Source organism: Ovis canadensis, chromosome X (assembly GCF_042477335.2).
Source record: "Ovis canadensis isolate MfBH-ARS-UI-01 breed Bighorn chromosome X, ARS-UI_OviCan_v2, whole genome shotgun sequence".
NCBI classification, from domain to species: Eukaryota; Metazoa; Chordata; class Mammalia; order Artiodactyla; family Bovidae; genus Ovis; species Ovis canadensis.
Genome location: NC_091727.1, coordinates 23,983,244 through 23,998,323, shown reverse-complemented (window position 1 = coordinate 23,998,323; position 15,080 = coordinate 23,983,244). Strand labels below are relative to the sequence as shown.

The 15,080-nt window shown below is 48.2% G+C and overlaps 1 protein-coding gene across 6 annotated transcripts in view; it reads left to right on the top strand.

The window, feature by feature from the left end:
* PCYT1B (phosphate cytidylyltransferase 1B, choline) overlaps window positions 1-5,660 on the top strand; it is a 143,608-nt gene extending 137,948 nt beyond the window's left edge. For 3 of the 6 annotated variants that reach the window (XM_070289870.1, XM_070289869.1, XM_070289871.1), the window contains exon 8: window positions 1,897-5,660. In XM_070289870.1, coding sequence (XP_070145971.1) covers window positions 1,897-2,109 — 213 coding nt within the window. In that variant the 3' untranslated portion in view covers window positions 2,110-5,660. The remainder of the gene's footprint in view (window positions 1-1,896) is intronic. The other 3 variants (XM_070289872.1, XM_070289873.1, XM_070289874.1) reach the window with 2 other exon arrangements.
* The last annotated feature ends 9,420 nt before the right edge of the window (window positions 5,661-15,080 follow it).

The following is a 15,080-nucleotide window of genomic DNA, read 5'->3' as shown; positions in this document are numbered from 1 at the left end:
GTTCATAAAATGAAAAACTCAAATGAAGCAAAGTCTAAGAGGGCTAACAAGAGAATTGGCTCTCAGAGCCAGTTTAGAGCAGAGGATTGGAGCAAGCAGCTGGGGGCTGAGGCTCTACAAGGAGCAGTGATGGCAAACTAGAGCGCAGAGCCCAGGCAGCCTGGGGAGGACGTTCGGGCATGGGGAACAGAGTGCTCGAGGGCTGCGGCAGGAGGGCAGATGGGCAGGGGCTCGGTGCCAGGACTAGGTTCCCCAGAGGCTAACGGACAGTGTTGCAGAAGAGCTTGGCGCTGAAAGCACTACGCAGCAGTCACCAGAGGTCCCAAACTGGGAAAGCCATCTTATTCCCCCGACCTCCTCCAGCCCCATGGTTTCCTACACCAGCCAGTGGCATCAGCTTTCTTGTTTCACGGGCCAGAAACTAGTCACTTGATTCTGCTTCCTCCCACACCCCACATCCCATCTGTCACGAGTCCTGTTGGCTCCACTTTCAAAACAGAGCCAGACCATATACGCAGCTTCCCTGGTGGCTCAGTCGGTAAAGAATCTGCCTGAAGTGCAGAAGACCACCTGCTAATGCAGGTGACTGGGTTCGATCCCTGGGTCGGGAAGATCCCCTGGAGAAGGCAATGGCAACCCACTAAAGTATTCTTGCTGGGAAATCCCATGGACAGAGGAGTTTGGCAGGCTACAGTCCATGGAGTTGCAAAGAATCAGACACGAGCGAGCAAGTAAGCCACCACCAAATACCGCATGATTCCATTTAGATGACATTCTGCAAAAGGCAAAACTCTAGGGACAGAAAACACTTCTGCGACCCCAGGATGGGGAGCGGGGGGTGACTGCAAATGATCTCAGTAACTCAATGGTAGTGGTAGTCACAAAACTGAAGGCATTTATCAAAACTCTCAGAACTGTACATTAAGAAGCTTAACTGGAAATTATTAAGTAAACCTTAATAAAACAACAGGAAAAAAACATACCATAATTCTAGCCATTTCTCACCATGCTCATGGCCGTCATCCCAGCCCAGGGCACCATCATCCTCTTGGGTTCTTACTGAGGGCTCTTTGCTGTCCCCTGCTCCTGCCTTCGCTTCACTATCATCTGTTCCCAGCACAGCAGCCACAGGGGTCCCCTTTAAACCACAAGTCCGTGTTTTTCTTTTGCTCAGAACTCCAGAGCTAAAGGAACTCTCTAGAGCTTTCTCTACTCCTCAAAGGCCAAGTTTACAGTGGGCCACCAAGACCCACAGGCCACAGCCCTCTGTTACTCTGTAGAGCTCCTCCTAGCCATGCGCATGCCCCTACTCACCACCTGGCTTGTCCCACGACATGCACCATGTGCTCCCTTCTCGGGGTCTGTCTGGAACGTGCTTCTCCCTGATTTCCATCCCCCTGGTCCCCTCCCCATCACCTCTTTCAGGCCTCTGCTCGACTCGCAGTTGCCACCCATCCACCTCCCCGGGCCCCACCCCAATCTGCTAACTGCTCTTGCTTTGTCTCCCAGACCATAGTTTCGTCTGACATACTCATATTGTGTTTACTGTGCGATGAGGAGAGGAGTTTTTGCTGTGTTTCCCGCGGCCCTTCCACTGGGCACATCACAGACAGCAGTCAGATTGGGAAGGGAGAACAGGAGGTGAGATGAGGTGACCTCCAAGAACCAGCCGTGATAGCAATCGGATGCGGCAGCATCCTCCTGCCCCAGAGCCTCACTCAGCACCGCCCGCCCCCGCCCCGGCCCCGAGACAGTCTGGGGCCACAGGCTGCCACACTAGCCTGTGTGTGTGTGTATGTGTGTGTGTGCGTGCGTGCTCCCGCCCTCATGCCATGTTTGTTTCCCTGCCCTGCACATGGCTCTTTTAACACATGCCTCTCTCCCTTCTCTCTCTAGAAGCAGATGTTCCAGGAGAGGAGCAACCGGATGCTGCACGCCTTGTCCCCAAAGCAGAGCCCTGTGAGCAGCCCCACCAGGAGCCGGTCTCCTTCCCGCTCCCCGTCGCCCACCTTTTTGTGGCTCCCGCACAAACCCTCACCCCCCTTCTCACCTAAAGCCGCCTCAGCCTCCATGAGCAGCATGAGTGAGGGGGATGAGGATGAGAAGTAAAGGCTGCTGGCTAACAACCAGAGCCCCCACCACGTGGGGTGGGGGGGCAGGGCGGGGACACAGAGGACACCCTGGGGGGGAAGGCAACAGTCGCTGGCGCTGCAGCTCAGCCCAGGACACAGCTCCCCTCGGGACCAGCTCCCCACTCAGTCTCCACTCTGTCCCAAACCCAGGCTCTGCATGGAGGTTTCCAGGCGGGCAACCTATACAGACCTTCTTAGCATCATCTAGAACCACCCTACTTTAACCTTGCTAAAGAAAGAGGCAGAGCACCCCTGGGAGACTCACACTGAGTGGGGTGTCTTCTGCTTTGGCCCTTACTCCCACCCCCACCAGGTACGCCACCCATGGAAGCGGCAGCACCTGAAGTCTGCTTCTTTCAGCTCCTAAGGGCCATGCACGTTGCCTCCCACCGCCCAAGCGCTGCCAGAATAAAGTTATTTCCAGTAGAGGTGGCACAGTGCTTCTGAAATAGTCGAGCTACAGACAAACGCCAGCCTTCTCAGTTTATCCAGAGACCAGAGGTTGCAACGCATCAGTCCTTTGCAGTCTAGACCAAGCCTTGCTTTAGGCCAGATATATCCCAGGTCACCTAGTGTGAACCGCAACTTCTCATGCCAAGGACAGTTCTTTCCAGGAGAATGCTGCCTAAGGCCTAGTGTCTTCTCCTGGCTGTACTCTTTCATCATTGGTTTGATTTCCTTGTTTTCTAGAAATTACCTTAGTCTGTGGGAAATGCAAGAGAACATCCTATAGACATATACACACAAGGAGCCGCTCTGCTTTGGCTCCGAGTTTAGCAGATGGTTGCTGTTTCCTGAAGCTTCTCCTTCAAGGATGCTGTCATGGAATGGCTTTTCCCATTTCTGACCAGTGAACAGTTCTGCAGACCTCAAGCAGCAGTTTGATGTCCCAAGCCACAAAGTATACCAATAGGGGGTGCTACTTGCACATATCTGTTCTACGTATGCTCCCAAGACGCCATCCAGGGTGTGTACCATATGCAACAAGTCAGTGGTGGCGGCATTTTATACTGTCCCCCTCTCCAGCTCCCACCCTAATAGCCCACTGAAATCCTCAGTCTTCAGAACTGCCTGGTTCCCTTGGGACTTGGGCACCTTGTCAAAAGCTCATCCTGCATTCCTGCAAAAATGTCGTCCCAGCCAAGAAATCGGCGAGTGGTGCTCATGGCCTCCCATCATCATTGCAGGTGGAGGCAGGCTCTGAGAGTTTCACTGAGCACGGTGGGAGCCTCAGCCTCTGAACGGGCCAGGCAGTCCCGTAATTACTCCCAGCCTTAGGCTTCAAGTGGGTTGAAGACGGTAAGCTTTCCCACTGAGGTGTCTGTTGTTGCTATCTGCTAAGCACGGGTAGACGTGAGTAGGTAGAGGCGAGGGGTGGGAGCACACACCTGAGTAGAGGTAGCATCATCTGGCTGTGCCATTGGAGTCAGGGGCCCAGAACAGTGACATGGGCAAAGCCCAGCATCCCTCGGGACAGAAACACTCCTTTTCAGAGGCCTTGTGAACCAGCCTTCTGGGAGACACATGGGGCAACCAAGGAAGGAAGGTGGCATGTCTTTCCCCTCGCATTGGGGCTGAACTACCTCCCTGCCCACCTGGAGATAGTAGGGTTTGTTGGGAAGCAGAACCATGAGGCTCAGCTGGCTTGGGCACTCCCCTGTTCCTGGCAGTTTTTCCAGAACTCTGTCGAGCATTCATGTGGGACAGAGAGCCAGTGGGAAGATGGCACGTGAGGAAATTTCTTGCTGCCATCAAGGCCCAGAGCATTGCCCCGTGCTTCCACCGTGCTGTGTGGTCTCTCTCCCACCGTGTTCCCCGGGCACACTGGCGCGTATGCCCCCATCTCCGAGCACTGACAGGAGGCAGCAGCCAGCTGCACAAGGCAGTGGGAACGAGGGAAGAGAAAAGGAGAACGAGGTGCCTAGAGGGAGGAGAAAAGCTTCAAGAAAATCTGCATGCTTGACTCATGTGAGGGCCTCCCTCTGCAGGAGAAAACTCTCTTGGGAATGCCTTTTCTGGTTCTAGGCTCTGGCCCAGAGCAGATAAACCCATGTTTACCTGATTCCTGCTCCGGAGCAAACAGCTTGGCATTGACGTACCAGGCGGCCTCTAACTTTGCAGGCCTTACATACCACACTGACACGTGCCGCCGTTATGACTCACATTCAGTGCCAGGGACAGGCCATCACAACCCACAAGCAGGTTCTAAGTCTCACCCCAGGCCCCACTTCTGACCATTAACAATACCTCCCCTCCCAAGGCTGCAAGATTAATGAGAAGGAATGGAGGAGTCTGCAACCCAATCTTTGATGCATCCTGGCCACCAGCTTCTCCCTGGCCCTCCTTCCCTGCCTGGGAGGAGATGCGGTGGCTGGCTGTCCACAGTCATGGCCCCAAGGGAGTTAAGGCTGGAATGAGAGTGATACCAAGTGTTACTCAAGCTCAGAGAGGTAAGCAGAAATGCCAGAAAGCGAGGAAATATTCTTTTGCCCTAGACAGGAAAGGAAGCTTCAGACTGAGGGCTGAAGGACAGCAATTTAGGTTGTGGAAGAAGGCAAGATACGTGAAGAAGGGCAAGTGTGGGAGCGCAGTGCCTGTCTGCTCCCTTACAGGGGTCGCTCACTCCCTAACAGGTGAAGAAGGCAGGCCTCCTTTCACTGACAGCCAAGGTTAGTGGGTACCCATGCAGGTTGTGGGTTCCGCCTGCCCAGCTTTCCCATTTCTGCCCTTCTCCATCAGCTGTCTCATCTTCCTCCTGGGGACCCCAAAATCCAATGTTCACCAGCTAAAAACCCAGGGCAATTGTAATGTCAGAGTCACACTGAATGGCCCGTTTCTGGCAAGCCAGCTCCCATGGGCCAGGACTTGGCAAAGGCAAAGGAAACCAACCTTAAGACGAGTGCTCCCGAGACCCAAGTCTGCCTTCTGACCTGCTCTGCGGGGAAGACACAGAGCTGCAGGACGGCCTGAGTTTGGAGTTACTGACCATCCTTGGCGGGAGGGATGGGAAGAGCGTGGATTCCTCCTCTCCATCTTGGGACTTATCAGCCAGGCACATCCCGGGGAGAGAGATGCAAGATGGCGATATAGACTCAGCTGAATCTGATGAACCTGAAGGGAACAGAGATGTCCCTGTTCCCCAGGCATCCAGTCAGCACTAGTCTTGGCCATCAGATTTTTCTTCTTTTAACAAAAGAGCTCATGAGGCATTCTGCAACTTCTACTTCTCTCTAGACTTGAGTTTTTTTTCTGTGTGTCACTGCGATGTGTCCCGGGACAAAGCCATAAGAAAAGCATACATACTTCAGACTATGCTGTAAATATAAGACAAGACGACGACAACTCGTCTGGGTTAAAGCACGACCTTACGCCCAAGCGTTTGCTCTGGTGCTGAATCATGTGAACTTCCGGAATCAGGCCCCGCCCCCTGCCACCCCTGCACCTCCCTCTCTGCGCTCCAAACCCACTCTTGCTCAACAGGACATGGCATTCTCAACTTGTTTATAAATAAAGGGATGCAGAATTGCACTTTTCACCTATTGTGTTTCTTAAAAGCGTGCTGCTGTGTGTTCCTACTTACGAGCTCTGGTGCAACATGGAAAAGCAGAGGCGTAGCCACGGTCCTGCCTCCGCCCAGCTGGGCCCAGCCCTGAATGATGGGTCTGTTGTCGGGCAGCACTGGCCAAGCCGGGAGCTGCCAGCCGGCTCCTGCCTGACAAGGGAATAACCTAAAGGTCCATTAACAGATGAGTCGATAAAGAAGCTGTGGCATATATACACAGTGGAATAGTACTCAGCCATAAAAAGAACAAAATATTGCCATTTGCAGCAACATGGGTGCAACCAGACTGTCATATGAAGTAAATAAGAAAGACAAATACCCTGTGCTATCACTTGTATAGGGAATCTAAAATATGGCACCAATAAACCTATCCATGGAACAAACAGACTCATGGACATAGAGAACAGGCTTGCAGTTGCCAAAGAGCGGGGGATATGGGAGGGATGGATTGGGATTTGGGGGTTAGTAGATGGATAAACAAGGTCCTACTGTACAGCACAGGGAACTATATCCAATCTCCTGGGATAAACCTTAATGGAAAAGAATATTAAAAAAAGTATGTGTGTGTCACTTTGTTGTACAGCAGAGATTAGTACAATTGAATCAATAATTCAATAAGAAAATAGCTGGTTAGGATCACTTACCTGGAGGGGAGGTCATGCCAGGGGCCCAGCCAGGACCCTGAGTTGTAGGCTCCACTGCCAACTTGCTTTCTGACCTCTGTCAAAGCCCTTCACTTTTCTGACCTCAGTGTCTGCTTTTGTAAAATGAGGGCATTAGAGGAAATGGTTTCTGAGGTCTCCTTTGCCCGTAGAAGTCTCTGAATTCAGGAGGCAAGCTCCATGGTCCCCAAACTTCTCCAGCTATGAGGCTGTCACTGAGGCACCATGGCAAAGGGCTCACCCCTCGCTAGGAGACTGGGGAGCTGGCCTGGGGCCTCCACACCCAACCGCACAGGGGGCCACTTTCACACTGCAGCCTCTGTAGGTTCTTGGGTTCTACCCACCATCCTTACCTTGCCACCTACAGCTTTTCACCTGGGCCTGAACACTGGAGTGTGGCCATTTTGGCCACTTATCCATCTTTGGGGCAAAGCTGCTTTCATGGGCTGCTAGCAGAGAGATGGGAGTAGTACTAAATCAGGGTTCGAAAGGTCAGCAAATTAAGGCAGACGGTCGCTCTCAGCATTGTGGTGGTGCCCTCCACTAGTGGAATCCAGGAGCTTCTATTACATTCAGTGGGCTTCCCTGATGGTTCAGTGGTAAAGAATCCACCTACCAATGCAGGAGATTCAGGTTCAATCCCTGGGTCAGGAAGATCCCCTGGAGATGGAAATGGCACCCCACTCCAGGATTCTTGCCTGGAGAATCCCATGGACAGAGAAGCCTGGTGGGCTTCAGTCCATGGGGTCACAAAAGAGACACTACTGAGCGACTAAACAACAATTAACTCCATTGGCATGGTCTAGCGCTTTGAAACAACAGTTCTAACATTAGCCTAGACTCTAGAAGAAATAGAACCAGGCCTGCAGGCAGCATGGGAATTCATTTAAAGACAGAATACCTATCCTTCACACAGTACCTGGCTTTTCCCACACAGATCAAACGTGTCCTTGACAGGCTGGATTTAGAGTAACTTGACTCTGACATTACTGTCCCTCTCTGCCCCACACACATGAACCACCAAAGACCTTTTTCTTTTTGTCCTTTGGACAAAGTGCTGAGGAAGCTGGTCTTCAGTTCTTAGTCCTCAGCCAGTCCTTATCCTCCAGTGTCTGGCTATCCTCCCAGTCTGGCCCCCAGCCCTCCAGGACCTCACCTCCCACCCTCCTGACACACCTGCCTCTTCCCTTCCTTTCTTCCCTCCCACCCACAGATACACACATCTTTTTCCAACTAGCTGATTTTATTGTATTCAACATCCATATACCATGACAGTCTCAGATGTGTTCCTTCATCTTTGACCATTTCCTCATTGCTGCTTCCAAAGACAGCTTGTTCTAGTGCTCTGGCCCAGGCTCTGAAATTAACTGTCTGCACAGGAAGTTACTTTGAATGGTTGGATTTTCCATTGCTTCTTATTCCTGCTCAGCATGTGCTTATATGATATTTCAGTTTGTGGTAACAGATGAATGCCGTAGGCCTTATGCTTCTGTTAGATATTCTTGGATAAGAGGGGGGATGATTGAGATTTTTTTCTTGACTTCTTTGAGGGGTCCTTTTTACTCTCATGTTTTCCTGCACCTGAAAAGGCATCAGGCCGAGTCAGCAGGACTTCGGTTTGGGAGAGGAGGATGGGAATGTTATAGGAAAGGGGGCCTCATGGGTAGAGACTGGAATGGAGGCAGGCATTTGTGCTTGGCAAGGGTAGGATAGGAGTCTTGGGGAGATCTACGGGGAGGAGAGGAACATGGGTAGGGTCATCTGACCTTGGTACTGTCTCTGGTCTTTGACTGATGAGAAGTCCCTTGTTCCGTCATCTTCTTGATTCTTGGAGCTAGCTGTTCTATGTTTGTGTTTTCTCCATTTATGTTACTCTCCTCTGGTATACAGATCTCATCAGCCATAGTTAAGCCTCTCACAGTGCATCCCAGGGCTCCTGACCTCTCTATATACACCCTCCCCCAGGCAAAGGGGAGCCACACCCTTCAACTTTGTTTGCTCATCAAGGAGCAAATAGCTCTTTGCAATAGTAGCCTTGCTCCTTACAAAGCCCCACTCCTGACACCTCTTTGGGGGTGCTGAGGGGGAGGTCAAGATGCTATGGTTGGGGAACAAAAGGGTTATTTCCTCAGTACCCCTAAAGATCCATGCCTATGTGGCCTCCTCATTTCCCCATCTTCAATTATGGTGGGTCTCATGGCAGGGAGAGAGTGTTTTCTCCAAGACATTCTCCACAGCCACTCCCATTCGGTGGTTCATTCTATGCTCTTCCATCCTTTACTATAACCTACCGTTGTGGATGTCTTACCTAAAATCCCTCCAACATAATGTGGCCTTATTTAATTCTCTGGGGATATGGGAATCATTCCACTTTCCTCCAGCAAAGTTCCCCCTTGTGCCTGTTTTTGTATGGCCTGTGAGTGAAGAAAGTTTTTGTTGTTCTTGTTTGATTCTACATCTTTATTTATAAATACTTATTTGGCTGCACTGGGTCTTAGTTGCAGCACACGGGATCTTTAGTTGTGGCATGTGGGCAAACGGCATAACAAAACTCATGTTTAAAAGTAGCCTCCAATTTAAGTTAATACATTAATATGAAAAAAAGAACTCATAAAAACTTGAAAATAAAGAACCAGTAAAATCTGAATATATCATTAAGAGCATAAACATCAGCAGATGCTAATGGATCTTTATGTTAGGCCCTTTACTGCCATAACTTATCAGTTCAGTTCAGTCGCTCAGTCATGTCCGACTCTTTGAGACCCCATGGCAGCACGCCAGGCCTCCCTGTCCATCACCAACTCCCAGAGCTTGCTCAAACTCATGTCCATCGAGTTGGTGATGCCATCCAACCATCTCATCCTCTGTCATCCCCTTCTCCTTCTGCCTTCAATCTTTCCCAGCATCAGGGTCTTTTCCAAGGAGTCAGTTCTTTGCATCAGGTGGCCAAAATATTGGAATTTCAGCTTCAGCATCAGTCCTTCCAATGAATATTCAGGATTGATCTCCTTTAGGATGGACTGGTTGGATCTCCTTGCTGTCCAAGGACTCTCAAGAGTCTTCTCCAACACCACAGTTCAAAAGCATCAATTCTTTGGCGTTCAGCTTTCTTTATGGTCCAACTCTCATATCCACACAGGACTACTGGAAAAACCATAGCTTTGACTAAACGGACCTTTGTTGGCAACGTAATGTCTCTGCTTTTTAATATGCTGTCTAGGTTGGTCATAGCTTTTCTTCCAAGGAGCAAGTGGCTTTTAAGTTCATGGCTGCACTCACTGTCTGCAGTGATTTTGGAGCCGAAGAAAATAGTCTGTCACTGCTTCCATTGTTTCCCCATCTATTTGCCATGAAGTGATGGGACTGGATGCCATGATCTTCATTTTCTGAATGCTGAGTTTTAAGCCAGCTTTTTCACTCTCCTCTTTCACTTTCACAAAGAGGCTCTTTAGTTCCACTTCACTTTCTGTCATAAGGGTGGTGTCATCTGCATATCTGAGGTCATTGATATTTGTCCCGGCAATCTTGATTCCAACTTGTGCTTCATCCAGCCCAGCATTTCACATGATGTACTCTGCATATAAGTTAAATAAGCAGGGTGACAGTATACAGCCTTGACATACTCCTTTCCCGATTTGGAAGCAGTCTGTTGTTCCATGTCCAGTTCTAACTGTTGCTTCTTGATCTGCATACAGATTTCTCAGGAGACAGGTAAGCTGGTCTGGTCTTCCCATCTCCTGAAGAATTTTCCAGTTTGTTTTTATCTACACAGTCAAAGGCTTTGGCATAATCAATATAGCAGAAGTAGATGTTTTTCTGGAATTCTCTTGCTTTTTTGATGATCCAACAGATGCTGGCAAATCCAGCTTGAACATCTGGAAGTTCACGGTTCATGTACTGTTGAAGCCTGGCTTGGAGAATTTTGAGCATTACTTTGCCAGTGTGCGAGATGAGTGCAACTGTGTGGTAGTTTGAACATTCTTTGGCATTCATTGCCTTTCTTTGGGATTGGAATGAAAACTGACCTTTTCCAGGCCTGTGGCCACTGCTGAGGTTTCCAAATTTGCTGCCCTATTGAGTGCAGCACTTTCACAGCATTTAACAGAGTACCTGAAGAACTATGGACGGAGGTGCCATAACTTATATTCTAGGAAAAAAACACCATATTGGTTGAATGTCAGCTGCAGTTGACCAGATGTGGGAAATTAAATGTTCAAAGTAGGAAATTAAATGTTCAAATTAAATGTTCATTGTTTCCTGTGAGCAATTTTTACTCTCCTCACCTTCATAATCTTTCTTGCAAGGCAGGGAAAGGCATTAATTTGGAAGGTTACTGTACTCTCTTCATAGAAGCAGAATTCTGATGGAAGGAATAGACAGAACTAAGATACTTGATATGTAACCTTCTATTTTAAAAGAATGAATCCATACCTGAAAGAGGGGATACTTTACCTTTTCCATAGAGACCTTTTCAACTTCTTAGACTTGCAAATAAACTTGTCCCTCTAGAATTTCCAAGTTCAAAGAAAACCTGTCATCTTCTGCTATACACATACATGGATGTGACTCATTAGCAGGACATGACTCATTACATAGCTTGAGGTGATAACCAGACTTTGTCTGATAATCCTGTTCCACTGGACAGATATTGACAAGATGCCATTCACTGGCCTAACCATATCAGTACATTGACACAACTGAATCATTTTTTCCCCATGTTTTCCCCATGTCTGGTACCCAGGGATTAAGGATGGAGGAAAGAAGTTGAAGAGGAAGTTGTGTTAGTTTCTTATTGCTGTAACAACTTCAATGACCTAAAACAACACAGGGGTATTATTTTACAGTTCTGGAGGTCAGAGGTCAAAAGTGTGTCTTCCTAGACTAAAATGAAGGTATTTGCAGGGCTGCATTCCTATCTAGAAGCTCTAGTGGAGAATTCATTTTCCTTGCCTTTTCTAGCCTGCATTTCTTGGCTTGTGGCCCCCTTCCATCCTCAAAGCCAGCAATGACCAGGCCAGTCCTTCTCACATCATATCACTATGACATGCCTTCTGTCTCTCTCCTCTACAAAGAGCCCTTATGATTATACTGGCCCACCTGGATTATCCAGGACACTCCCCCTATTTTAAGGTCACCAGCAACTTTAATTCTTTCTTGCTAGAAAACAGAACACACTCCCAGGTTCTGAGAATTGGGATGTGAACTATTGAATGCTTCTCAATCCATCACTGTTGTTGAAATCATTAACATGTTTATTTTGTTTGAGCACTAGCAAATTCTGTTTGGACAAGAATGCCAGGAAACAAAAGTAGCATTAGCTTAGAGTTTCTTGCACAGCAAAGCTCCTCAGTTGCCCCAAATCCAAACTGACAAGGCCTTTTCTCTCTTTTTAAGTATTTTCCAATTACTTGTTAAATAGAACATCCATGACCCTAGGCCTGCTCTGTGCCAGGGAAACAGGATTTGCTGCTGCCAGAATCTGAGCTATTCTCAGAGGCTGGTCTGTGGTTGGCACCTGATCAGTGGTTTTCAATCCTGTCACACCTTAGAATCTCTTAGGGAATTCAAAAGACTTCCCAGACACCATCTGATGAATCCAAAATGGTGCACAGGACTTGGAGACTCTGATGTGGTCAAGTTGAGACCCTCTGGCCTGTAGTTAATACTTCACCTCAAGGAACAAAGTGAGTCTCTGAGATAACTGGATTCAAAGAGGTTTAAGATCAATGCCTTTTGTAGCAAAGATGAGAAGTGATGCACTGAGCAGCTGTAACAGGAAAAAGTCTAAGATATCCTTCTGTTATTTTTTTTTTAATCCAAAGAGAGCCAATTATGTTGATGAAAGTATCATAAGTAGGCAGGGGGCAAAGGATTCATTTTAAGACCTACATTTAGAAAGGACAAGGGCAGCATCAAGCACCCAGCCCAATGACTGGCAAGAAAGGGTACTCAATGTTAATTTTAAAAACTCAACAGCGAGTAATGGCTGCATATAGCTACACTGTCCAATATGGTCACCATGAACCCCAAGTGGCTATTAAAATTTAACCAAATACCAATTAAAAATTCAGTTCCTCAGTTCAACTACGCACATTTCACGTGTACAGGTGGCTGCTGCTGCTACTGCTGAGTCGCTTCCGTCGTGTCCGACTCTGTGTGACCCCAGAGACGGCAGCCCACCAGGCTCCCCGTCCCTGGGATTCTCCAGACAAGAACACTGGAGTGGGTTGCCATTTCCTTCTCCAATGCATGAAAGTGAAATGTGAAAGTGAAGTCGCTCAGTTGTGTCCGACTCCTAGCGACCCCATGGACTGCAGCCTACCAGGCTCCTCCGTCCATGGGATTTGCCAGGCAAGAGTACTGGAGTGGGCTGCCGTTGTGGCCATATTGGACAGCAAAGATAGAGAACGATCTCAACCTCACAGAGTTCTAGTGGTGGGCAGGGGTCTACAGCAACCCTTCCCAGAGGCAACCCCTCCTACGCGATGCCTTATGGTTTATTCATGTCATCAAAGAGTACATCTCTGTGTTATTATGACGTGAACATCCAAAAATACCAGCAGATACTCATTTGCTAACATTCACTGTTGGAAAGAATTTTGAAATGAAGGACAAGTAAGTAAAAACAGACACTATGGTACAATGCTCTGCAGCAGCTTCATGAACCACAGACTCTTGAGTGGGGGGTCTCTTTGTGAGTTTTAAACCATACTTACTTCCTGAATTCAAAACAGGGCAGGAGTGGCTGCTACAAAAATGCTCTTCCCCAGTTGTGAATGATGTCTTAGCACAGTGACTGACTTTGGTAAAATACAGATGGACAATTTAAAAATTCTGACTGAACTACTGTCATTTCTGAGTCAATGGTTTGGGCAAGACACAGCACAACATGAAAGCAGGTGATCAGGAAGTGCTTCCCATTTTAGGTTTTAAAGAGAGCCCTATAACATTAGACCCAGCAAGAACCTTAGAACCAGGCAGTCCAACTCCCTAACAGATGAAGAAACTAAAGCTCAGTTAACAGCTGGCTGGTAGTGGAACCAAGGCAAACACAGTGATTTCCTGACATTAACGCTCCCCAAGAATCATTCAAACCCAAGTTTCTCACCTTAAACTTTCCAGAAGTTTTGGTTTTTAGTGATGAATGCACAGGACAGCAGTTATATGGCTCTCAAATTTTAAAAAGACACCCGTTCACCAGTGAATGCGTAGTAAAATAGTGACACATCCGTAAAGCACACAGAGACTCTGTCTCTTGGTTTTTTAGTAAGGACCCAATTTCAGCCAAATGCCCTTGGAGGCTCTGGGTTCTCTGGTGTCAATGCTGCGCCAGCTGCTCAGAAGACACCATGGAACCCACAGCTCTTTCATTGAAAATTCCAAGTTTTCTATCTTCTGCATGTTCTGTATGGCAAATGTTTCCAACTTACCTTTTAAAAAGAATTCCCCTGCAGCATCTGTTAAAACCAAGATTGCAAGGCCTTCACCCCAGAGAATCTGGATCAGTAGCGCTGACCCAGAGCCCAGGAATCTGCATTTAATCAGCATCTCAGGTGATTCTAGCATGGGTGGTCCATGGCCAGTCAAGCCCAATCTCCCCAGACAGTCCTGGTTTATACCTGTTGCCATGGCTTGTATAGCATGGTTAGTAAACGTGCTTTCTCACAGTCAAAAAAGTGTCCTGGCTTGTGAAGGAGTCCTTGGGCCTAGAAAAGAAAACAACGGTCTCAAATGCCTTTTGCTGAATCATCTAACTTCAGGGAAAACAAAAGTCCCGCCCTGATGCTCCGGGCAGGTTGCATCTACCTGGGACTTACCACCCTCTGCTCAGAAACCTCCCATCCCCTACATCTGCCTGGGGCTTATCACCCCCTGCCCAAAACCTCCCACCCCCTGTTCAACTACAAATGCCATCTCAACTAAAGATTACCCAAAACATCCCACCTGACTAACATTTCCCCTTATCGCTCCACAATCCTCCCTTTAAATATGAAGCCTCCCTGATCCCTTGCGTGCTCAGCCTGGACATTAGACAGACTGTCACCCCTCCTTGCCTGAATAAAGGTAACCTACCTCCGTTGAGGTCGTCTCTCCTTTTCTGCCTCGGCCCGAACTATACTTTACAGCTTGGCCAGTATATTATATTGGCCCCTTTCTTTCAATCCTTGGATAGTATGAAAAATACCACTATAACATACGGTATCTTTCATAACAACATAAAATTTACTGTTAAAACTGTTAAGCAGTTTCTTTACCAACAGGATGCCCCCCGCAACCACCCCCACCATCCACCACCACAAAGGTCAGTTCCGTGATCCCTGCCACAGAGAATCCGAAGGACCTGTTTTTCCTTTGAGTGATGGTAAGAATTTTAAAAAGTCCTCTTGTCCATTCCCAGCAACTTGCCAAGCTGCTTGGTGCTGTTCACGTACTGAGTTTCTGACACTGAAAGAGCAGAAAGTGGCGCTTACCAGGGGGAGTGATGAGACTTCAGACAAGAGCTCAGGAAAGGACCACACTGACACTCAGGGAAACACAACCACCACTTTATTGTTCAATGACTGTGTACAGGACTGCCCATGTGCTCCAGGACTCGTCTGGCTATTACACACACCACAGATGGCTCCCCGACTGATGGGGGACATTATCTGAGCCACACACTTCCCCAGTCATGTTTTTCCAACCATCACAAAAACAAACCATCAAACCAAAGTCATTCTTCAC